General features: G+C 64.7%; 1 protein-coding gene across 3 annotated transcripts; it reads left to right on the top strand.

Moving 5' to 3' along the window:
• Positions 1,219-21,078, top strand: ADGRB2 (adhesion G protein-coupled receptor B2). 3 transcript variants are annotated; one of them, XM_021375716.1, is made up of 32 exons: positions 1,219-1,452; positions 3,126-3,939; positions 7,500-7,583; positions 8,603-8,767; positions 9,607-9,771; positions 10,513-10,677; positions 11,395-11,559; positions 11,627-11,728; positions 11,805-11,911; positions 12,276-12,470; positions 12,552-12,620; positions 12,882-12,990; positions 13,055-13,201; positions 13,815-13,890; positions 13,972-14,074; positions 14,179-14,222; positions 15,093-15,219; positions 15,670-15,773; positions 16,065-16,167; positions 16,351-16,501; positions 16,739-16,808; positions 16,906-16,972; positions 17,058-17,143; positions 17,588-17,686; positions 18,353-18,524; positions 18,593-18,688; positions 18,827-18,866; positions 19,022-19,647; positions 19,917-19,952; positions 20,196-20,300; positions 20,398-20,451; positions 20,569-21,078. In XM_021375716.1, exons 1-32 carry the CDS (start codon positions 1,387-1,389, stop codon positions 20,755-20,757), a joined length of 4,701 nt encoding a protein of 1,566 aa, XP_021231391.1. In that variant the 5' UTR covers positions 1,219-1,386; the 3' UTR covers positions 20,758-21,078. The 3 variants fall into 3 exon arrangements, with proteins under 3 accessions (XP_021231391.1, XP_021231389.1, XP_021231390.1); XM_021375714.1 differs by lacking the exons at positions 9,607-9,771; positions 17,588-17,686; XM_021375715.1 differs by lacking the exons at positions 9,607-9,771; positions 11,395-11,559; positions 17,588-17,686.

Raw genomic sequence — 24,101 nt, 5'->3', positions numbered from 1 at the left:
CCGACCCCGCGCTGAGCGCACACGTGTGCGTTCGCGGCTCACAAGCGCGCACACGCCTGGGCGCACACGTGCGCACGTGCACGCCGCGCAGGGCGCCGTGCTCAAGGGGCCGAGCGGGGAAGGCGCTGCCTTCCGAGGTTGCCCCTCTCTTTCATCTGGCGGAGCTCGGGGCGTTCAGGAGCGTTCGGGAAGGGACGGGGAGGCCGCGCCGGCGCTGGGTGCGGGCGGCAGCGGGAGGTGAGCGCGGGGGCGGCTCTGCGGCTCCCGGCTGCCTTTGAAGCACCAGCGCAGATCCCGGGAGTGGGAAGCGGGCAGCTCACCCGGCGGGGAAGAGCTCGTTAGAGCGCTTTGTTCGCCCGCGGTCACCGCCGGGAAGCTGCGATGCGCTGCGATGGGATGGAGCCGCTCCGTGCCCTGCAGCTGCACGGGTGCGCGTCCTGTGCCGAGCCGTGCCGAGCCGTGCCGAGCCAGCCACCATCCCGCTGCTCCTGCCGTTACCTTTCAGCCCGGTGCCCCACTGCCCGGTGCTGCAGCACCGCCCCAGCCCCGCGCCCTGCCCTTGTCCCTCGCCTCCCGAAGCCCCGCGGATCGTGCGTCTCGTTCAGCCTATTAAGGGAACACTGCCTGGTTAAAAAGCGTGTCACTTAAAACCCAAATCTCCTTTACTTTGCTATTAATCGTTTCTCAGATTATTAATGCCGGCAGGGTTTAGTGACGCCCGCTTATCACTTTTGGGGCGGTGTGTTTGTTTCTGCCGTTGAGTGGCACAGAGAAACCTCTGCTCCCAGCACCGGGGCCACGCTCTGGGCGGGTGGAGCTGCGTGGGATCCCCCATGAAGTCACCATTAATGGGAAGATCCTCAGGGAAACAGCCTGCAAGCACGGCCGGGGCGTTGTGGTGCAGGGCAGTGCCTCCTCCTGCCGCTGGAGCCTGGAGCGATGCACGATCCGTGCAGCAATGGAGAGATATGGGTGGTGATGGAGAGGTGTGGGATCCCGGTGGTGATGGAGAGGTGTGGGATCCCGGTGGTGATGGAGGGATGTGGGATCCCGGTGGTGATGGAGCGCTGCCCATTCCCCGACGGAGCCGCCGCTCCTCCCTCTGTGGCACAGCGCTGTCATTTCCACGCAGCCGTTTCCCGGCTCTGTAATGGCTCTTTAAAAGCTTTAATTAAAAACCCAGCCCTCCCTTCAGCCCGGGCGGGGAACAAAGGGAGACGAGAGGGGTTGGAGCAGGCTGCAGTGTGCCAGCAGTGCCAGTGGCAGCTCCCGCAGCCCTGCGAGGTGCTGGGATGCAGCCGGTCTCTGGGGGTTACAGCGGGGACCCCCCCGGCCCGCAGCTCCCAGCATGGCGAGGTGCGTGCTGGGCGCTCCCCCCCACGAGGGATGGGGCAGATTTGGAGCACGGGGACGGCGGTGCTGCACGGCTCGATGTCCCCGCGGCGGTGGCAGGTAGGGCCGGTGACAGCCTCGGTGTCCCCGAGCCGCTCCGCAGCGCTGTGTCCCCCGCGGGTCACTCGGTGCCCCAGCTGTTCAATATCTTCTCGGGCTCAGCGTGCGGCCCAATGAAATATTTTCACTGCAGCGGCAGCAGCACTCGCTGCGGGGAGCGGGGCTGGTGCCTAACGAGGCCTCCGGCAGCAGCTGAGCGCCGGTGCTGGGCGCGTCCTGGCCCCGCTGCGGGGATGGGGTGGGGATGCTCCCGCAGGGCAGCGCGGTTGGGATGCGGGGAGCTGCGCTGCGCTGGCAGCGGGGCTGGAGCACAGTTCCCTGCTCGCTGCTGCCGGGCGAGGGAAGCAAGCACCATCTTGTGTCCCTGCCAGGCTGCGGGAGCCCCGCGCTCAGCTCGCTGCAGAGTGGAGCGTGTCCCCGTCTGACCTCCTCCTCCTCCCCCTCCTCGTCTCTCTCTCCCCCCCCCCCTCCCCCCCCCCCCCCCCCCCCTTCCTCCTCCTTGCCATCCCTAAAGCTGCGCATGGTGGGATCCTCCAGGGGACCCCGTGTCCCTGGCGGTGTCCGTAATGCCTGCGGAGCTCCGGCAGCGGCACGGCTCAGCTCGCTGCTTGCGGGGTCTCCTGTTGAGTGGGGCTGGAGCAAAGCGCTGCTCCCATTCATTCCCCTCACCTCTTCCACCTGGGGGTCCCACCTGCATCCTGCCCAGCCCAACCGCTGCCTGCCGTGCCTTCCTCCCCGTGCACGTGCTGCCGGCACCGAGCCCCTGTGCCTGTTGCATGTGAGCTGGATTATTTTTAGCTCCCTGATGTGCCCTGCACCGCTTCAGCGCAGCCTCAGCCGCAGCTCAGGCTCCTGCCCTGCGCAGGGGATGCCCATCTGTCAGCAATAAGGACAGGGTTTGGGACATGGAAGAGCCTGACAGTGAGGGGCCACCTCCCGACCCCCCGCAGTTGTCCCCTTGCCCCATGGAGCAGTGCTGATGTGCTCTCAGTGCCCTTGGCTGCTGTCAAGCCGCACTCTGGTCCTGCTTAATAAGGCCATCGCATGCATTATTTTATTAATGAATTATTAAAAAGCTATCAGCAATGATGCTCTGTGTACCTGGTGTGGTTCCCAAGAAATAGGTGACACCCCCATGCTGGGGTCCCAGGGCAGGCAGAGGGGATGGCACGACAGTGGGGTGTCCTGGTGAGCCGGGGGGCACAGGGGGGCTGCGGGATGTGGCCAGAGCACTGTGCCTGCTGGGCAGTGCTGGTCAGGGCAGCGGGAAGGACGCTCTGCAAAAGTCATCGGTCTCAGTGGTGCGTGTGGAAATGGGATGGCAGCGGGGGGAGGGTCCTGGGGGCTGTGTTGCAGGGGGGTGGCATTTCGCATGGTGACCCCCAGCACCTGCTCATGGCACAGTTCCTGCCCTTGAGTGAGCGGGAGCCACAGTGTTGGTGGCTTTGGGGTGCAGCCCCCGGTTCAGCACCACGTGCTCCAGTTCATGGAGGTCACTGCAGCACTGGGGGGGCTGGGGCAGCGCTGGGCGAGTGCTGTCCCCTGGGGGCTGGGGACCCCCCCACGTGCTGACCCCTGCACCAGCTCCTCACCCCTGGCGCAGCTCCCAGTAAGCATCCATCTGCCCGCCCGTTTGTCTTGTCTGTTTATCCGTCTGTCCATCTCTCCCACAGGGCAAATGCCATAGGATGACCGCTGCTGGTCCCCTCTTACTGGCTGTGATATCGTCTGTCCTGTGGCTCACGCGGGGCTTCGACCCGGCTCCCAGCGCCTGCTCCGCTCTGGCCTCCGGCGTCCTCTACGGCTCCTTCTCTCTCAAGGACCTCTTCCCCACCATCTCCTCCGGCTGCTCCTGGACCCTGGAGAACCCCGACCCCACCAAGTACTCTCTGTACCTCCGCTTCAACCGCGAGGAGCAGGTGTGCACCCACTTCTCGCCCATGGTGCTGCCGCTCGACCACTACTTGGCCAACTACACCTGCGAGCCACGCGCGGAGCCCGCCAGCCCCCCGCCCTCCCCACACCCCGAGGAGGAGGAGGAGGAGGAGGAGGGGGAGGAAGCCGAGCTGGAGCTGTGCGAGGCCTCCGGGCCCTTCACCTTCCTGCACTTCGACAAGAACTTCGTGCAGCTGTGCCTGGCGGCGGAACCCGAGGCTGCCCCGCGCCTGCTGGCCCCGCAAGCGCTGGAGTTCCGCTTCGTGGAGGTGCTGCTCATCAACAACAACAACTCCAGCCAGTTTACCTGCAGCGTGCTGTGCCGCTGGCTGGAGGAGTGCCTGCAAGCCCCCGGCGCCCGGCGCTGCGGCCTCACCCATGCGGGTTGCAGCTGCCAAGCGGAGAGCCCCCCGGCACCGCGGCACAACGGCACGCGGCAGCCTGCCGCCCGCACACCTGCCCCGCCGCCCACTGCCACCCCCCACTGCTGCCCCCAACCTGAGCTTCATTCTGCCAGTGGCAACGAGTTCGAGCTGCCCGAGGTCCCGCACGGTGAGTGGGGAGTGCTGGAGGATGGGGTTGGGGGCTGGGGACTGAGTGGGGACAATGTGCAAAGGGTGGATCCTTGGGGACGGAGGTGCAAATCCACTGCTGGGCATGGAGCAGGGAAACGTGCAAAGGATGGGGCTTGTTCATGCACACCCCTGTCCTAAATTGGGTGCTGTGCTCTGAGCAGGGAAATGTGCAAAGGATGGATCCTAACGATGCGTGCTCCTTGGGACAGGACAGTGCAAATTGGGCATTGTGCACAGAGCAGGGATGCCATGCAAAGGGGAGAACCCTGCCTGTGCATGCTCCCTGGGACAGGAGGATCCAAACTGGGTGTTGTGCATGGGGCAGGGAAAGTGTGCATGTGATGGAGCTTGCTCAGGCACAGTCCTTGGGACTGGATGTGCAAATTGCATGGGGCAGGGAAAATGAGCAAGGAATGGATGTTGCTCACGCACACTCCTTGCATCCTCCTGTCACCAACTGGGTGCTGTGCACCGAGCATGGAAAATGTGCAAAGGGTGGATCCTGACCATGCACGCTCCTTGTGAATGGAGGTGCAAATCCACATCTGGGCGTGGAGCAGGGAAATATGCAAAGGATGGATCTTGCTCACGCAACTTCTCAAGATAGGGGGATACAAAATGGGCACTGCACTGAGCAGGAGCACCGTGCAAAGGATAAATCCTGCCTGCGTACGTTCCGTGAGACAGGAGGGTGCTCACTGTGTGCTGTGCACGGAGCCGAGAACCCAAACAAGGTGTGACTCGCTCCCACACCCGCTCCCAGCTCTGGGTGCTGCTCTCTGAGCAATACCCTGAGCTCCCGGAGCCGCAGCTCTCTCTGCCAGCCCAGCCCCTGCACTTTGCACGCCTCTTTGAGCACAGCCTGTGCAGCCCCAGGGCCTCGCTCGCCTCCTGCGCGGCCGCGCTGCTGCTCGCCTGACCGCGAGCCCGGAGCAGGAGCGCTGTCACTCTGCATTGGTGCAGACGTGGAAAACAATTTGCAGGTAAAATGACCCTTTCCCATGGCAAATTACCCTTGACTGCTGCAGCCCGTGCTCTTGTTATTCCAGGCAGGATGGCACGGCCGGGCTGTTAACCAGGCGCAGCGAAGCCATTTGCTCAGGACGGAATTGCAGGAGCAAATTGCAAGCAAAGCAGCTGCCCCCCGCCCCCCACCCTGAGCAATGGGGCCGGGCTGGTGGAGGCCGCCCATCCCAATGCTCCCTTTGCACGTGGGGCCGTCCCTGGTGCTTTGGGAGCACATCTGGCCAGATGTTCCCCTGTGCCAGCCCCAGGCGATGCGATGAGGAGCTTAGCTGCTCGCGCTCTTTATCCAGGGCACGGCTGCTCCCAGCAGATTAGGTGGTGGTGTTGGGCTGTGTGTATATATATAATTTCATTGGGCTTTAGCATTTAGTTCAGGAGCTAAATGTCATTACGGGCAGATCCCCCGAATAAATCCCCGGTCCGTTTCAGCTGCGTGGCTATAAATCGCCTCATCCCGAGGGGAGCTCCTTGATCTGATTTTTTTCTTCTTCCCTCCCCCCCACCTCCCCACTTTAAATGCAACTCTGCGTGGGAGGATTAAGAGCACAGCGTGGGGTCCAGGTGCCGTCCCATTGCGCTGCGTCTCCGTTGCACTGCATCCCCGTGCACGCCGGGCGCTCACGTGTGTCACTGTGCCTGGAGCACAGAGCATCCTTCATGGCAGCGAGGGGCGCTCCCACCTGGCCTCCCCCGTGCCCCCCGGGGGAGAATGGGTTCCTTTCAGGGCGGCAGCGGGGCTGGGGCTGAATGGCGCCTGTGAGCAGAGCTTGGCGGGTGCCCAGCGCTGATCTCACCAGCTCTCCTCCGCCGAGAGCTGCAGCCGCTCGGGGCTGGCGTCGGCCCAGCAGCTCCCGGGGCCTCCCCGTTCCCAGCCACGGTGGTGCCACGGGGTCCCCGTCCCCGGTGCCGCCTCCTTTACACCGTGGGAGCCAAAGGGATGCAACCCCATTCCCAGCTGCAGCGGTGCCATGGAGTTCCCCACCCCCAGTGCCATCCCCTGTGCACTGCGGGCCCAAAGCGACGCAGCTCCCAAGCGCAGCACCACGTGGGCACACAGTCCATGCAGGCAGAACTGCCCCATCGGGCAGGTGGGGGTCGGGGCATCGTGGGGTGACTGTGTGCTCATTGCAGCTGTGCTGTCCGTATTTCTGCCAGCGTGGTCTCAGCCCTCCAGCTGCGCCAAACCCACTGCCCCACAGCAGCCTCCACCACGGCAGTGATGTTGGGATGGGGCTGTGGGCTCCCAGCTTGCAGGGACACGGCCGCCATAGGGGGACAAACTGGAGTACCCCCCCCCTTGCAGCAGTGGTGCTATGGGGGACCCCAGGTCAGGTGCCACGGGGGCAGCAGGGTCTGGGCATGGCTGCAGGCAGAGCCCTGCGGTGAGGACCGGGGATTTAGTGCTCTCCAAAGGAAATTGAATTTGGTGTCTCTGTCGAACACAGCTGGGCAGAGAGCCCTCGTATATCCTCTGGATTTATGGCTTCCCCGGGCTCTCACGGGGATGTGTGTAATTCTGCCTGGCTGCTCGCAGGGCCAGGTGGCCCTGTGGCTGGGCAGCATCTGGTTGTCCCGTGTCCCCATGTGCTGCTGAGCAGTGTGCATGGAGAAGGGTCCCAGTACAGGGCCATGGCAGGGCAGGGTCACACCGAGCTGGAGGGAAGAGCCGGTAAATCTGAGTCTGTTTTCTGGTGCTCCCAACCTGTGGCTGTATATCACCTGTGTGTGCTGCACAGTGAGCGCAGCTGGGTGCTCCATGTCCCCGTGTCACCCCCTGTCCATCCCGTGGGGACATCACCGTGCCAAGGTGATCACGCCATCCCGGCTGGCACGGCAGCGTGGTGCCATGGGGCTTCAGGCTCCGTGTGTCACCTGCACCCTGCTCTGCCGAGGGGACGTCGGCATCACCTCCATCCCTATGGCACCGCATCACTCCCACTGCCGGGATCTCAGCGGCGTCCTGGGCACGGGGACAGGGGACATGGTGGTGTCCCAGAAGGGTCTGGGTGGGGAGATGGGGTGAGGCTGCCCCTGTGCCTCTCTGCCGAGCCCTCCGCGTGCCAGTTAATTTCACGCCAAATGCTCTTGATGGATCTCTTGTTATTTTTGGTGAGCTGAGCCATAAATTTGTGCCACCTCACTGCAGCAATCTGTTCAGTGGGGAAGGGAGGGCACCGCCGCTCCCTGCCATTCGGGTGCCCAGGGGTGCACTGGGGACATCGGTGCCCTGGGATGCACGGTTGATTTCAGCCCACGTGACCAAAAGGCTGGCAGAGGTGCGATGCATTTTGGAGCTGCGCGTGTGCTCAGCCATCTGTAGCCCTCAGGAAGCCACGCAGTGCTCAGCGCGGGGCTGGGCATCCTCATCCACTTCACAATGTCCCCACAACGTCCCATCCCCATGCCTGTCCCCACATCCCCACGCCTGTCCCCATATTGCACTGTCCCCACAGCGTCCCATCCCCGTGCCCGTCCCCCGCCCGCTCTCACCACAGCCCTTCTCTCTTCCAGGCAATGCTGTTGAGGAGAACCAGAAGGTGAAGACACAGTGGCCGCGGTCGGCGGATGAGCCAGGGGTGTACATGGCCCAGACAGGTACGGGCGCTGTGGGGCGAGGACAGGGGCAGGGGGCACAGTGCTGGGTGATGGGCGATGCAGGCAGAGTGACTTCCTTTGCTTCCAGCCCACGGACCGACTTCATTTGCTCCATTCAGACATTTTTCCTTTGCGCCTTCCTCCGAGGGTTGTAAAGCAAAAAAAAAAAAAAAAAAATCTATTAATTGTTTCGTTCAAATGTATTTATTTGGCAAATTCATCTGGGTAATTGGAGCGTGGCGCTCCCCCTCCCCAGCAGCCCCTGATTGATGGGCCTGGAGGCGAGCTGCGAGATGGATGGGCCCCTGCACTGCTCCATGTGCCCGGCATGCAGATCTCCCACAGCCGGCTCCTAACCCACAGAGCTGCTGGGTGCAGTGTGGGACACGGGAACACCCACCATGGGGGCACCCAGCCCCATTGCCAGCCCCAAATGGAACCCCATGGGGGGGACGGCCCCATCCCCTCATGGTGCAGGCACCTCGGTGGGAGCAGAGCCTGCCTGCAGGACGAATTGTCCCCTTCAGAACCCTCCCCCGCGTATTCCTTTTTAATTTAAACTGATGGCCTTTTCTTCTGGCCTGTCCGATAGCTTCAGATGGATCATCAAGCTTCATCAGAGCCGGGTGCTTGCAAATGTCAGCGGCGCAGCTGTGCGGGGAGGGCGGGCGGTGCGGCATGTGCCACAGTCCCCCCGGGCACCCGGAGCTTGTGCAGGGCTGGGGCCCCACACAGGGCCAGGTCTGTGCCATGGACCCCATGCAGGGTCAGATCCTGTGCCCTGACCCTTATTCCAGGTTTGGGAGCAGCATTGTCACGGTGGGGGCTCCTTCACCCTGCTTGCATCCTTGGTGTGCTTGTGCTCACTGTGCCTGTGGGTGCTGCCCAGCTGCATTCCGACCACTATCCTCATCTCCATCCCCATCCCCACCTCCATCTCCATCTCCATCCCCATCCCCAAGGGGACCGCACGGTGCTTCCCGGGCTGTCCCCATCCCTCACACCCCATCTTCCCCCAGGGGACCCCGCGGCAGAGGAGTGGTCGCAGTGGAGCGTCTGCTCGCTGACATGTGGGCAGGGCTCCCAGGTGCGGACGCGCTCCTGTGTCTCCTCTCCCTACGGGACGCTGTGCAGCGGGTTGCTGCGGGAGACACGCACCTGCAACAACACGGCCACCTGCCCAGGTAGGGGGGACGGGGGGCAGGGGGACACCACGGGATGGGGACCGCGGCGTTGTGCATTTGTGGAAAATGGGGGGAAGTGAAGAGGTGGCTTCGTGCAGCTGGTTTCCTCAGCATCTTGCCTTCCCTGAGGCATCAGCTCTTGGGGAGCACTGTGCTGGGGGGCGGTGCGGTGTGTGTGTGCCCCACGGCGTGGGACTGGGGCCAGGAGGCTGCCCATGGTGACTGATCCCAATCTGTGCAGGGCAGAAGGTGGCCAAGCTGCCCGGTGCTCCGCTACAGATCATGGGCAGGAGCAGCAGGACAGATGCCTGCTGTGCCCTGCGCTCTGAGGGGTCCGTGCATCTTCTGTGGGGCTGCAGGGAGCAGCGTGGCAGCAGGCAGGCTGTGCACTCTATGCCATGTGGATGCTCCCCTGGGTGCGGGGGCTGATGAGGATGTCTCAGCTCACAGAGCATCCCTTAGGATGCCTGGTGAACCACGTGGTCCCTGGCTGCTTCCAGATGAGCTGAGCTCGTGTAAATGTGATTTGTGCAAGGAAGGGGCGGTGCACGTGTTTCAGTGCCAGGGTGAGCGGGCACGGGGTGCACACACCATCGGGAACCCAGCAGGAAGGCTGGAGCTGGGCAGGGAGCCATATGGCATCACTGCTGCTTGCTTGGGGCCGGTAGAGCACGAAGGTGGGGAAGGTGCAGCTGGTGCCATGGGCCGTGCCCAGCAGTGCCCCTGGGCATGGAGGGGTCTGTGATGCCCAGGACCCCTCGGTGCCGGGAGGAGGGGACGTAGGGACGCTGCAGCCTGCGGGGCAGGGTGTGCCATGACTGCCCTGTGCTGTGTTGCAGTTCACGGCGCATGGGAGGAGTGGTCCCCGTGGAGCCTGTGCTCAGTGACCTGCGGGCGAGGGGCCAGGACCAGGACGCGGCGGTGCGTGGCCCCGCAGCACGGAGGGAAAGCCTGCGAGGGCCCCGAGCTGCAGGCCAAGCCCTGCAGTATCGCGACCTGCCCGGGTCAGTACCACTCTCCTCTCCCCCTGCTCCGTGTCCCCAGCCCTGGGACAGCCAGGAAAAGAGCTGAGGACGAGGGCTGTGCCCGCGGTGCAGGGGCTGCAGTGGTGCGAGGCTCAGGCATTGTTACCACAGGGACATGGGCAGCACGGGGACACAGGGCTGCATCCCACGCAGGGGTCCCTGTGTGCAGTCAGCTGAGCTGCAGGGACCAGAGCCTCCACCACGGGCACGAGGAGCCATTCCCGGGGCGTGCTGGCACCTGGGGTGGCATGGGGACACTGTGGGGCACCAGGGAGGTGCTGGAGGCAGCAGAGGGCTCTGGCTGTGTGCGTTTGCCTGGATGCTGTGTCGGGCTGCAGGGACACCCCACGTGCAGTGTGGTGACGCAGGAGGAGCACGAGGTGTGCAGCTTGCACCCAGCCTCCTCGCCATGCAGGGCTGCATCCCTGCTGCACGTTGTGGCTTTTGTCACTGGGAGTGCTGGAATCTCTCAGCTCTCGTGGTGTGGAGCAGTGCTGGGGCATTGCTGCGCTGCAGGAGCAGTGCTGTGGGGTCGGGGTCTGTCCTGGTGACCAGACCCCCGGTTACAGCATCGCTTGGTGATGCTTCTCAGGGCTTTGGCGCGCGGAGCTGCACGTCGCTAGGTTGGACCCGTTGCACGCAGAGCGCGGTGCGGGCGGTGGGGAGCTGGGGCTGGCAGTGTGCGGGCACTGACCCATTTCTCTCTCTTTGTCCCTGCAGTGGAAGGGCAGTGGCTGGAGTGGGGCGCCTGGAGCCGCTGCTCCGTCACCTGCGCCAACGGCACGCAGCAGCGCACGCGCAAGTGCAGCGTCTCGGCCCACGGCTGGGCGGAGTGCCGGGGGGCCCACGCCGATGCCCGCGAGTGCTCCAACCCCATGTGTCCCAGTAAGGCTCCGTGTGCTTGGGGGGGTCTGGGAGGGACGCGGCATGATTCTGCCTTAATGCGGCTGCGGTGTCACCGTCAGTGATGTGAAGCTGCTGGCGTGCTGTGGGGTCAGTGCTGTGCATGTGGGTGCATGGGGGACAGGAGCAGAGCACGATGCTGGGGAGCAGCAGCCGCCCGCCTTGTGTTGGTTGCTTCCTCCAGACGTGTCCTGGCTGGAGGAGGTGTCTCTGTGCTGCACATCCCCGCTGCTTCCTGCCCCCTGCTGGGTACCCATTGGTACCCGGTGGCTGCAGGTCCCAGTGCCTGGGGCACTATGGTAGGGCTGAGATCTGACCCACTGCCCCATGGGGTTCTGAGGATCAGGAATGGGGACACGGGGCTAAAGGATGCGTCCTGCCCTCCTCCTGTCCTTCATCTCTCCCTGCATCAGCTGCAGGTGTGGAGGGAGCTGGGTGTGGGCTGGGGGCGGCTCTGCAACGCACCTGGGTGCCCTTGGGCTGCCAGCAGGGAGCATTGGGCCTGCAGCGTGGGGTCGTTTCTCTTGCTTGAAAGAGATTTAAGTTATTGATTCTGGGGACTGAATGCCCCGCGGAGCTTTCGATCCGCAGCGCAGCGGGAGCGCACCAGCCCTGTCCCGTCCCCGTCCCCACACGGCACTGGGTGTCGCTTGCCGCGCTCAGCATCCCGGGGCCCCCGCGGTGTCCCTGTCCCCACAGCCGACAGCAAATGGGGCCCCTGGAACCACTGGAGCCTCTGCTCCAAGACGTGCGACACGGGCTGGCAGCGCCGCTTCCGCATGTGCGAGGGCACCGGCGTGCAGGGCTACCCCTGCGAGGGCACGGGCGAGGAGGTGAAGACCTGCAATGAGAAGAAGTGCCCAGGTACGGGGCAGCCCCCAGCGCCCACCCCGGGGCCGGGGCAGCGTCTGACCCCCTTCTTGCCCCACAGCCTACCACGAGATGTGCAAGGATGAGTACGTCATGCTGATGACCTGGAAGAAAACCGCTGCCGGGGACATCATCTACAACAAATGTCCCCCCAACGCCACAGGTGAGGGGCGCGGGGTGAGCAGCCCCCCAGCCCCGGGGGTGCTGCCATTGAGCCCCCAGCCCTTGTTTCCCCGCAGGGTCTGCCAGCCGCCGGTGCCTGCTGAACCCCCACGGGGTCGCGTACTGGGGTGTGCCCAGCTTCGCCCGCTGCATCTCCCACGAGTACCGATACTTGCATCTCTCAGTAGGTGCACGCTCCATCCCCTGTCCCCCTGGGTCCCCAGCCCCTGTCCCCTGCTGGCCCCATGCAGGGTCGGGGTCCCCCTAGCACTCCTCCCACTGCTTGGGGTGGTTATTTCATTGTCCCTTGGGTAACCAGGGGGAGAAACTGAGGCAGGGTGGGGAAGGAGGTCACCATCCTGCAGCTGGAAGGGCACCCCACGCTCACCGTGTCCTCACAAAGTGGTTCTTGGGATGGGAAAGATCCCACGGCCCCTTCTCATGCTGCTTCCCTCATCAGTCTGATTAGCTCTGGGCATGGCGAGGGACCAGGGCACGGTGCTGGCCACCAGGTGACACCGCTGTCCCCAACCCTCACCCCGGTACAGCTGCGGGAGCACCTGGCCAAGGGGCAGCGGGTGCTGGCGGGCGAGGGCATGTCGCAGGTGGTGCGCAGCCTGCTGGAGCTGATGGCCCGCAAGACCTACTACAGCGGGGACCTGCTCTTCTCCGTCGAGATCCTGCGCAACGTCACCGACACCTTCAAGAGGGCCACCTACATCCCGTCCTCCGAGGACGTGCAGGTAGCGGGATGGGGGCACGGGGGACACCGCGGGGAGGTGGCGGCGGTCCATCCCCAGCGCTGCTGAGCCCCGTCCCCGCAGCGCTTCTTCCAGGTGGTGAGCTACATGGTGGATGCGGAGAACAGGGACAAGTGGGAGGACGCGCAGCAGGTGAGCAGCGTGGCCATGGTGTCCCCATAGTGTCCCCATGATGTCCCCACGATGTCCCCATGGTGTCCCAGTGGTGCTCCCACAATGTTCCCATGATGTCCCTGTGACATCCCCACTGTGTCCTCATGGTATCCCCACAATGTCCCCGTGATGTCCCCATGGTTTCCCAATGGTGTTCCCACAACGTCCCCGTGATGTCCCCACGGTGTCCCTATGGTTCCCCACGCTGGGGACGTGCCCTGAGCTGCCCGCTGCCCGCAGGTCTCTCCCGGCTCCGTGCACCTGATGAAGGTGGTGGAGGACTTCATCCACCTGGTGGGGGACGCGCTGAAGGCGTTCCAGAGCTCGCTCATCGTCACCGACAACCTGGGTGAGCGGCGGGCGGCAGGGGGACGGGTGGGAGTCCCCGGGGGTGACACCCGCTGTGCCCGCAGTGATCAGCATCCAGCGCGAGCCCGTCTCCGCCGTGTCCAGTGACATCAACTTCCCCATGAAGGGCCGCCGGGGCATGAAGGACTGGGCACGCAGCTCCGAGGACAAACTCTTCATCCCCAGGGAGGTGCTCAGCCTCTCCTCCGCCGGTACGGGGCTGGGCACGGGTGTGAGCGTGCACACGTGTGCACGTGGGTGAGCGTACGCAGCCAGGAGTCTACGCAGGTGTATGCGTGTGCATGTCTGAGCGTGCACGTGTGGGATTGTGCACCTGGGACCCTGTGTGTGCACATGTGTGAGCTTGCACAGGTGTGAGCATGCACTTGGGTCTTTGCGCATGTGCGAGTGTGCACGTGTGAGAACGTGCATCTCTGGCTGCGTGTGTGTGTGAGCATGTGTGTGTGTACCTGTGTGATTGTGCAGCTGGCACTTGGTGAGTGTGCGCATGGGTGAGCACGCTCATCCAGGAGTCTGCATGTCTGCACGAGTGTATGAGTGTGCACATATGTGAGTGTACGACTGAGTGCACATCTTGAAGTGTGCATGAGTGTGCATGAGCATGCATGAGTGTGCAGGTGACATGGTGCAAGCCCACGTGCTGCAGGTCGGTGTGTGCCCGTGCAGGGCTGCGTGTTCTCTCCTGCGTGTCCCAGCAGCTGCGTGTGCACATAGGTGCACGTGTGTGATGTGTGCACACGCGTGTGCCGGGTGCTGGCTCTGCACCTCCCTGCACGGCAGCACCGCTCTCCATCCCCTCTGCAGAGCTGGATGAGTCGTCCCACTTTGTCATCGGGGCCGTGCTGTACCGCACGCTGGGACTCATCCTGCCCCCCCCCAGGTGAGTGTGGCTGCCCCGGGTCCCCCTGTCCCTGTGTTCCCGTGTCCCTGTGTCCCCACCACGGCTGCCTCTTCCCCACAGGGCCCCGCTGGCCGTCACCTCCAAAGTGCTGATGGTGACGGTGCGCCCACCCACCAGGCCGTCCGAGCCCCTCGTGCTGGTGGAGCTCTCCCACATCATCAACGTGAGTGTCCCCTCGGCCCCGCTCCTGCCCCATCGCTCCGTGCCCGATGTGGGGATGGATGCCCCATGGGGCCGGGACCAACCCGTCCGTCTGTCCGTCCGCAGGGCACATCCCACCCGCAGTGCGTCACCTGGGACTACTCGAGGACGTGAGTGGGGCGTGGGGATGGGGCTGGGAGGGGAGGTGCTGTCCCCTTGGCACCGTGGGGAGTGGGGTCGGTGCCATCCTGCACTGAGCCCCTCCGGCTGCGGGATAATTTTGCTGGTATCAATTTGCTTCCGCGTGACGCCGGAGACAGATGCCTACAGCCTGCCAGATGCAATTTGTTAGCACGGTGCTCGCCGCCGTGGCAGGAGAGAGGGAAAGTAGGGCACGGCGAGGGGGGGCTGCACCGTGGGGCTGGGGACAGCACCTCCGGGCACCCTGCACCTCGGCATCCCTGGTGCCAGTACAGCCCCACTGGGGGGACTGGTGCTGGGGGTTTGGTGCGGGGGGGACTGGTGCTGGCTGGAGGCGCTCCTTGGTGATGGCTGTGGCTGTGATGAGGGCGGTGGGTCTCAGCCCAGCGTGGGGACACGCGTTCCCACAGACCCACAGCTTGGTCCCCTGTACCCAATGCAAGCAGCACAGCATCCCTGGGGGCTCCCCATCCCAGCACTGCCCTTTGCACAGAGTGGTCCGGTGCTCACAATTTGTTTCCGGGGGAAACAATTGCCCCCCAAAATTTGGGTTTGCAGAGGGCACATTCCTGCATCGGTTGCTGGGGACACCCATGACTGCCCATGCCCACCCCCCCAGGCCTGGACCCCTCTGTCTGGCTGTCCCAACCCCCTCAGCCTGGATGGGATGATTGCAGACTGAGGCTCTGGGGGGGATCAGCACTTTGTACCGTGCCATGTGCCCTGGGCACACACCCCACGGGGGCAAGCAAAGGGTTAATCCAGAGCTGCGAGGGGTTGCCCAGTGGTTTGAGTGCTTCAAATTGCTCTCTCCCTCTTGTGCTCATCCCATTAATCAGTGATGCTGGCTTGGGAAACTGGGACACGGAGAGCTGCCAAACCCTGGAGACCCTCCCGGCGCACACCAAGTGCCAGTGCCGCCGGCTCGCCACCTTCGCCGTCCTCGCGCAGCTGCCCAGAGACCTGGTAGGGGACAGCGGGTGGGGATGGGGACAGTGGGTGGGGATGGGAGCGCTGCAGGGCGCAGCCGAGCGTGGGGTCCTGGGGTGGGGATGGGGAGGTGTTGTGGCCGTGGCACTGAGTGGGTGGGCACTGGGAGATGTCAGACCTGGGGGGGGGTTTCCCACTGTTTGGGGTTCTGGAGCCCCAGGGATGTGCTCGGGTGGCAGGGTGCCACAGGGCTCTGTATAGGGGAGGGGTCTCATCCCTCCTGGCAGAGGGCCCCCCCCTTCCCCATTGCTATTCTGCCCACACCCCCCGTTGGCATGGAGATGGGCATGGGTCCCCAGGAAGGCGCCTTGGTGGCACCACTGCCACCGCCCACCTGCACAGGGGGTCCCCAGTGAGGACAGAGGGGTCCAGCAGGGAGCTGCCATGGGGGAGCCAGGCTCAGCTTCTCCCCCCTTTCCCCTCCAGGCCATGGACCCCTCGGGCAGCCCATCGGTGCCACTGATGATCGGCTGTGCCGTGTCCTGCATGGCCCTGCTGACCCTGTTGGTGATCTACGCTGCATTCTGGAGGTGAGTGTCCAGGCAGGTGGGGACAGCGGGGGGCTGGGGGGCACCCGAGATGTGAGAGAAGTGGGGAATGGGATGGGAAAGGGGGGCACAGCGTGATCTATGGGATTGGCTCAATGTGATGCCATGAAGGGGAGGGGTGACATAGAATTAGGGTTGCAGTTGGGGTTGGGGTTGGGGTGGGCACCATCACTGGGTCAGGGCAGCACCTGCAGCACTTTGGAGACACGGGAGAAGGAAGGGACAGGAAAGGGACAATCCAGCCCCCCAGCCCCATGCCTCTCTGCCCCCCAGGTTCATCAAGTCGGAGCGCTCCATCATCCTGCTCAACTTCTGTGTCTCCATCCTGGCCTCCAACGTCCTCATCCTGGTGGGGCAGTCCCAGATGCTCAGCAAGGTGGGCACCACGCCGTGCCCCCCATCTACCACGTCCCACCCCCAGCTCCCAGATTGGATTTGGATTAACTCAATCTCGGGATTAAACGCTTTGCGCGATGGCTTTGGCACAACCCTCACCCCGGGCGCAGGATGTTTAACCGCTGCCGTGCCGCGGCCCCTGAAGTTCCCTGTGTCCTTGCAGGGGGTGTGCACCATGACAGCCGCCTTCCTCCACTTCTTCTTCCTCTCGTCCTTCTGCTGGGTGCTGACGGAGGCCTGGCAGTCCTACCTGGCGGTGATCGGCCGCATCCGGACGCGCCTGGTCAGGAAGCGCTTCCTGTGCTTGGGATGGGGTAAGGGCTGGTGGGGATGGAGGGGGGACACCGTGCACCCTTCCCATTCCCCACGGGGTTCTTGGAGCCCTCATAGGGAACCGAGGCACCGTGGAGAGCAGGGTGGCCCCTACCCTGGCTTGTGTTCCCTTAGCTGTGGCCCCAGTCCTTGTCCCCGTCCATTGGGGCTGTCACGGAGGCGGTGCCAGGGGGCACAGCGCTGCCCCCCCCCAGCTCAGCCCTCCCTCCCTCCTTCAGGTTTGCCAGCCCTCGTGGTCGCCGTCTCCGTTGGCTTCACACGGACCAAAGGCTATGGGACGGCGAGCTAGTACGTGGGGATCTTGGGCACATCGGGCTGGGGATTGGGACAGGGAGCGGGCAGGGGCATCCCCTCCCCACACCCCTGACCCCCCTGGTCCCCGCAGCTGCTGGCTCTCACTGGAGGGCGGACTGCTCTACGCCTTCGTGGGACCCGCAGCCGTCATTGTGCTGGTAGGACGGACCCCCTCGGACCCCAGACCCTTCCTGCATGTTGGGGGGGCCGTGAAACCCTAATGCTGGCTCTGCCCCCCCCAAGGTGAACATGCTGGTGGGCATCATCGTCTTTAACAAGCTCATGTCCCGCGATGGCATTTCAGATAAGTCCAAAAAGCAGCGAGCTGGGTAAGTACCCTGTGCCCGGTGGGGCCAGAGCGGAGCCCCCTGCCCTGCTGTGGGGCTGGGGGCTGCAGGGGCTCATGGGTGGGGGCTGAGCATGGGGCAGAGTTCATCACAGCAGTGGGAGGTGGGACTGAGGCTGGGGCAGCCCTTTTGCTGGGGGCTCTGGGGGCAGCGCATGGGGAGGGGGCTGTCACCCCAAGGAGAGGGGCTGTGGACCCCCCTTGCTGCCGCTTGGCCACCGCTGCAAATCATTAACAGCTCTGCCGCCCCAACTAACCCTCTTTCTCTTTCTTTTTCTCCTTCCATTTGCTTTTTGCCCATGTCCATCCATCCGTCCGTCTGTCCATCTGTCCCTCCCGCTGTCCCCCTGCCTTGCTGTCCCTGTCTGCCCCCCCCTCGTGGCCCGGTCCTGGCCGCGGGGCGCTGGGGGGGGTGGTGGGCACGTAGCTCGAAGCCCCCCCCCTGCGGCAGCCTGCTGCTGAAATGCACCAAGTGCGGCGTGGTGTCCAGCGCGGCCATGACCTCCGCCACCGCCAGCAGTGCCATGTTAGTGCCCACCATGCGCCCGCTGCATCCCCACCCCGAGCACAGCCTGTACGGGGGTGGGAGGAGGGGGGTCTGTATGTGGGGTGGGCACTGGGCACCCACGTGGGGTCAGGGATGGGGCGTGGGACAAGGCTGTGTGCTCGGGGCGGCCCCGGGCGCAGGGTCGCGTGCCCCCTGCAGCCATCCCCCCGCATGGCATGGCTTCTGCCGTCACCTCATCGCCGGGGTCGGGGCATGGGGGCTCTGCTCCTCCTGCTTGGGGTGGGGGGATCGGGGAGGGCAGCATGGGACCCCCTTCCTGGCACTGACCCCCCTGGGTGCTGGTGGGACCCCCACCCACCTGGCGTCCCCTCTGCGTGGGATGCAGACCCAAAAGGCAGTGCCAAAAACCTCCCTTTGTTCTGCGGGAGGGTGAGGGTCACCCCGCGGCCCCCAGTGCCCTGGGACCGATGGGGGGACAAGGAGCCCCCATGACCCTCACCTTCACGTGGGTGATGCCACCAGCACTCACCCAGCACCGGACTGGGGACAATGGGCCAAGAGGGGACGCAGGGGAGTGCTCAGATGCTGCACGCGTGGGCAACCCCGGGGAGAAGTGGGGGGCTCGGGGCTGTGTCGGTGCGCCCCACAGGTGGGCTCACCCCCCGCCCTCTCTCCCTGCCCCAGGGCATCGCTGTGGAGCTCCTGCGTGGTCCTTCCCCTGCTGGCGCTGACCTGGATGTCGGCCGTGCTCGCCATGACCGACCGGCGCTCCATCCTCTTCCAGGTCCTCTTCGCCGTCTTCAACTCCGTCCAGGGCTTCGTCATCATCACCGTGCACGGCTTCCTGCGCCGAGAGGTGGGCCGGGGGCGCGGGGGCACCCCACCACCCGCAGGGGACCCCCATCACCGGCTGTGTCCCCGCAGGTCCAGGACGTGGTGAAGTGTCAGATAGGGGTGTGCAGGAGCGAGGAGAATGAAAACTCGCCCGACTCCTGCAAGAACGGGCAGGTGCAGATCCTGGTGAGCGCGGCAGCGCCAGCACGGAGAGGGCAGGGACCCCTGCGTGCCCTGCAGGTCCCCAAGATGCATTCACTTCCCCACCTCTCTCCCTCTTCTCTCTTTCTCTTTCCCTTTCCCCCTCTTTCTGTGTTTTTATAGACAGATTTTGAAAAGGATGTTGACCTGGCGTGTCAGACAGGTGAGGGCTCCCCTGTGCCGTGCGCTGGGGTTGGGGATGTTGCTGTGCCATGCCATGGGGTGGGCATGGTGCCGTCATGATACCAGCACGCGGGGGCTTCGCTCCTTGTTCCCCCCTCCCCAGCGGACCCCCTCCGACCCTCTGCCTGCCCGCAGTGCTCTTCAAGGAGGTGAACACCTGCAACCCCGCCACCATCACCGGCACTTTGTCACGCATCTCGCTGGATGGCGACGAAGACCCCAAGCTCAACACCAGCTCGGAGGGCAATTTGGGCTTCTCCAGCCTGCCGGGCAACATCCCCGCCACCAGCATCCTGGTGCAGGTGCCCAAGATGACGCCCAACGTGGTGGCAGGTTTGGAGCTGGGCGAGCCGCCGGCGCAGCTGGAGGCGCAGGGTCCCGTCTACCTGTGCACCGAGAGCAGCCTGCGGCCCCTGGAGTACGGCTGGCTGCGGGCGCCAGAGCCGCCCAGGGAGAGCGATTATATGGTGCTGCCGCGCCGCAGCCTGCAGCCCTTCCAGCGCGAGGAGGGTCCCAGCACCGAGGAAGGGACCCCCCGTCCCACTGGGGCAGGAGAGGGGGATTCCTACCCTGGCTTTGTCTCGGTGGAGCACGTCAACGTGAATCTGAGCCAGCCCTACGGGACGGTGAAGCACCCCTACGGGCTGCAGTTCAAGCAGCACCCCACGGTGCGGCAGATCCTGGCGTCGGAGCTGTCGGAGCGCAGCCGCACCATGCCGCGCACCGTGCCCGGCTCCGCCATGAAAGTGGGGTCCCTGGAGGTGAGCGGGGAGCGAGGGAGGGGCACGGGGCCGGGTGTGCTGGGGGACACGTGTGCATGGGGAGGGAAGCACCGGGTACAGGGTCGGTGAGCGTGCACGAGCACATCCCTGTGTGCCAAGGGCTGCGGTGTTGCCCTGTTCCCGTGCTCCCTGTCTGGCACCCGTTGTGCTGGGGATGGCTGTGTGACCCCCGAGGCTCTGCCTCGGCCTGCAAAGACCTTTCCCTGTTCTTGTCCCTCTCCTCCCCGCTGCTCCATGTGTCCCGCCAGAGGAAGAGGTTGCGGTACTCAGACCTGGATTTTGAGGTGAGCGGTGGCAGCGGGTGGCAGTGGGGTGGGGACCCTTGGCCATGCCATGTGGGGCCAATGGGGCAGAGCCAGGCTGCAAGAGCATCACACCAGGGACCGCAGAGCGCTGGCTGTTGATCAGATCTCTAGTGCTGAGTGGTTTGATGGGAGGGGATGGCGCTCACAGCCAGGCTGTCCCCGGGTGTGGGGCAGCTGTGTGCCAATGGGTACGGGTGCTGAGGGCTCGGCTCTCCCTTGCAGAAGGTGATGCACACGCGGAAGCGTCACTCCGAGCTCTACCACGAGCTCAACCAGAAGTTCCACACACTGGACCGGTACCGGGCACCGGCTGCCGGCACCATCAAGGTGAGCTCCTGGGCTCCAGCAGAGCGGGGCGCTCAGGGGGGGGATGTGGGATCCGGGGCTGCGGGGCTGTGGGGCTGAGCGCTGCCTCTTTCTGCAGCGAGAAAAGCGATGGAGCGTCTCATCAGGTGGTGGGGAGAAGAGTGCAGCCACTGTAAGTGCAGGGACTGCGTGGGGACGGGGCTGCATGGGGACAGGTGGCTGTGATTGCAGTGAGCTTGGGGGCTGGGGCTGTGCAATGCTACACACTGCAGCCCCGCTCGCCCCACAGGACGCAGCCGGCCCCGAGGACCCGCAGCCGCCGGCCGCGCCGCCCAAGCCCTGGAGCACGTTCAAGGCGATGACTCTGGGCTCACTGCCCAGCGCACACCGGGATCGCCTGGAGCTGCGCTGTGCGGACTGGGAGGGCCCCTGCGCTGGTCTGGATGCGGCCGACGGGGACTTCCAGACGGAGGTGTGAGCCCCGTGCAGGACCAGCTCGCACGCTGCGTTACTCCGTCCTCCTCCGTGCCCGGGGGGATCCCATCCGTCGGAGCCATCCCGGTGGGGGGACCGCGCACCCCACACTCACCCACCGATCACACGCGCACCCTCCTGGCCCCCCCCCGGGCAGGACCGGCCGCCGAGGCCCTGGCATCTCCGTTCTTTTCTACCGGGATGTTTCTTCACGCAGTGCACCGTGTGCACGCGCGCGGCGGCCCCGGGCACCCCACGCCCCCCACGCCGGGTGGTGGTCCCGTGGCCGGGCGCCCTCGCCCCGTGGCCGCCCCCTCCCAGCCGTCCCCACCGTCCCCACCCCACGGGGCAGGTGCTGTCGTTGTTGGAAATAAAAGTTCACTCTCTGTGGTGCCGTGGGGCCGCCACGTGGTGCTTTGTGTGCCACCATAGTGAGGGGGAATGGCACCGGGTGGGGACGTGCCTGTCCCAGCCCTGCTGTCCCCCACACCTCGGGCTGTGCCCTGTGCACGGATCCTGAGTGGGGCTGAGCCCACCCCAGTGCGCTGCTGTGCAAATGAGTGCAGGAGCCGGGAGTGATGAATGACATGGTAATTAATCTACAAGCAGATGAGAAACTTTGGAGGCAGTTACCTTGTGATTGCAGTGGGGCACTGCGGTTGGTGCCCAGGCCAGGGACAGGGGGCACAGCCACAAGGGGAGCAGAGGTGGGACCCACACTCGTGGGTAGGACCTCACCGTGTCTGTGCCCAAGGGAGCAGGGGACCCTGTGCAGGAGCTGCCATGGAGAGACCCTTGCTTCTACCCCATGAGGGTGTTCAAAGGGCAGAACCCAGTGCCCCTCCAGCAGCTCACTGGTTCCTTCTGGTGTGGGACAGCGCAGGTCTCTCATCCCCTGGCCGTCCCACTGAGTGCTGATTGCATGACCCAGCTCGTCCCAGTGCTGACCGGTTTGGAGTTGGGGCTGCAGGTTGCGTGCTGGGAGCGAGGCAGCGCTGGGCTGGGGCCAGCTCCAGTTGTGCAACACGTGGGGACCGCGGCCTTGGTGCAGGGATTGCAGCTGGGGTTCTCAGGGCTCTGCTGCAGGAGGGGGGCACGTGGCCGCCCCAGCACTGCTCCCCAGGACACGGTGCTCATTGCTGAGAGCAGCAGCCGCATCCTCATGCTCCGGTTGCTTAGAGCCCTCTCCACCTCCCCACATCCAGCCCAGCCCAAACTTTGGGGCCAGCTCCGGGTCCCATCTTTCCCTTCCCAGCCCCAGGCAGCAACAAGCAGCAGTGGCAGGCGGTCCTGGGGCATCTGGTGGCAATTAGCAGCTTTTATTACTCATGGAGACGCCATATGGGTGAGGGAACGGAGCCCGCCCTGGCGGTGCAGGATCACAGGGGGACGGGGAGGGCTGGCAATCTGTGGGGCTGTGTAGGAGCGAGCATGGGGGTCTCCAGCCCCAGATCCCATTGGTGGATGCGCAGTGTGTGAGTGGTGTCCGGGGGGGACGGGGTTGGAGAGCCCCAGAGCCATTTTCCATCTGAGCCTCGGCGCGCCGCAAAGACCTGCGCCAAAAATGTTCGGTTTTGGGGGGCGGAAACGATGGAGAAAACACTCAGACGCCGAGCAGCCGGCACGGAAAGTTCCTCTGCTCGGGTTCGAGTCCCTCCGCCTTCTTCTCTCTGGCGAAGCACTTCCACCAGAAGAGACAAAGCTGCTCCTCCAGCGCCACAAACCCAGAATCCACACCGCAGGAATTCCGGGCTGGCACGAGCAGGGGATGGAGGCGGGGAGCCCCGCGGTGACGACGCTGCGCCGCGTGACGCTCGCTCCATCGGAGGCAAATTGTCTCCAGCTTGAAAACTGCAGCGCTCTGCTCGGGGTCGGGTTTCTTGGCCGCCGGTGCCGCTGTTTCTTGGAAATCCAGCTTGCCTCAGCGCTCGCCGGGGGCCCGCGCTCTCTTCCCATCCTTGCTCCAGGGGGATGCTGGGGGGATATTGGCTCTCTTGGAGGAGCTCGAGGCCATCGGCCCCGCGGAGCCTTTGGCAGAAAGGGGCAAAAAGCCAGCCCTGAGCCTGCCCCATATCTGGGGGAGCTGGATGCGGCCTCCTGCCCCACGCGCTGACATGGAGTGGTGCAGAGCTGTGGCTGTGCCCACACTCTCAGTGCCAGCGGGATCACTTTGCGCCACAGCACTGGGAACAACCGACTAGAGCAGGGAAACTGAGGCACGGTGGCAGCTGTGTGGGGGATGGCTGCCACCCCCAGCACAACCCACAGCCGTGCCAGCACCACTGAGGGGCGAGAGGATGGGCCCGGGCTGCAGCGAGGTGCCTGAGCCCTGCTCGTACCCACACGGGGCTGCCGGGAAGCTCTGCAAAGAGAGCAGCTCGGGGTGAATAATCACCCACTCAAAAGGAATGATAAGAGTTTCGTGATGTTTCATCCCCGCTTGCTTTAATTAGCCGTAATTGCTACAGTAGGCAAGTTGCAGATGAACCGAGCGCTCTGTCACCGCATCTCGGGGGCTGTGGGGTGGATGAGCGGCACCGCACCGCGCTCCAGCAGCAGCGCTGCCAGCTCTGCCCCAGACAGCTTATTTACTGCGGGCTGAATAAATATCAGTTGTTAATTAGAGCGCGCTTATTGAGATGCATGCGTCCCTAACACACGTTTGTAAAGCCTCAGTGTAAATAGATTCATCCTAATTTGGGAGGAAAGCGGTCGAGCAGAGGCGCGTCGTCGCTGCCGCATTGCACTGGGGGAGAGGGGACTCAGGGGACCCCCACCTGGGGCTGATTCGCAGCCCCCAGCCCATGTGGGGCAGGGGCTGTCCCGTGGGATCTGCTGCCTGCGCTGTGGGTCCCAGGGCCGGGCCTGAGGGAACCCGTGAGCAGAGAGGAGCATCCCAGGAGGACACCCTGCTCCCCACACCTGGGTCACCCTCTGTGCCTCAGTGTCCCCTATGTTGCAGTGTCCCAGCGTCCTCTCTGTGCTCCATATCCCCCCATGCCACAAGGTCCCCCTAGTGCCCCACTGTACCCACAAAGCTGCAGTGTCCCCAAGTCACTTCTGTGCCCCAGTGTTCCCTCGTGCCCCTTTGTTCTGATGTCCCCCCTGCGCTGCAGTGTCTCCTCTGTGCCGCAGTGCCCCAGCGTCCCCTCTGTGCCCCCGTGTCTCAGTGTCCCCGCGGAACGAGGAGCTGCTCCACAGGGACAGGAGGAGGGTGCGGGGCTCGCTCCCCGAAGACACCTGGGGGGGGAGATGGGGAGGGGGCGGAGGGCGATGTGCCGCTGCCGGGACCCCCGCGTGGGGGCGACCCGGGCGGGAGGGGAGGAAGAGGAGGAGGAGGAGGAGGGC

This window comes from Numida meleagris, chromosome 22, assembly GCF_002078875.1.
Source record: "Numida meleagris isolate 19003 breed g44 Domestic line chromosome 22, NumMel1.0, whole genome shotgun sequence".
Classification (NCBI taxonomy): Eukaryota; Metazoa; Chordata; class Aves; order Galliformes; family Numididae; genus Numida; species Numida meleagris.
Note: the sequence above shows the minus strand (reverse complement) of the source record. Positions and strands in the feature narration are given on the sequence as shown.

Excerpts from the sequence above, each read along its gene's own strand:
- ADGRB2 (XM_021375716.1), top strand. The coding sequence starts at position 1,387 with ATGGGGCAGATTTGGAGCACGGGGACGGCGGTGCTGCACGGCTCGATG. Across the intron at positions 1,453-3,125 it reads TGTCCCCGCGGCGGTGGCAG|GGCAAATGCCATAGGATGAC; the intron begins GTAGGGCCGGTG and ends TCTCTCCCACAG. Across the intron at positions 11,912-12,275 it reads ACCGATACTTGCATCTCTCA|CTGCGGGAGCACCTGGCCAA; the intron begins GTAGGTGCACGC and ends ACCCCGGTACAG.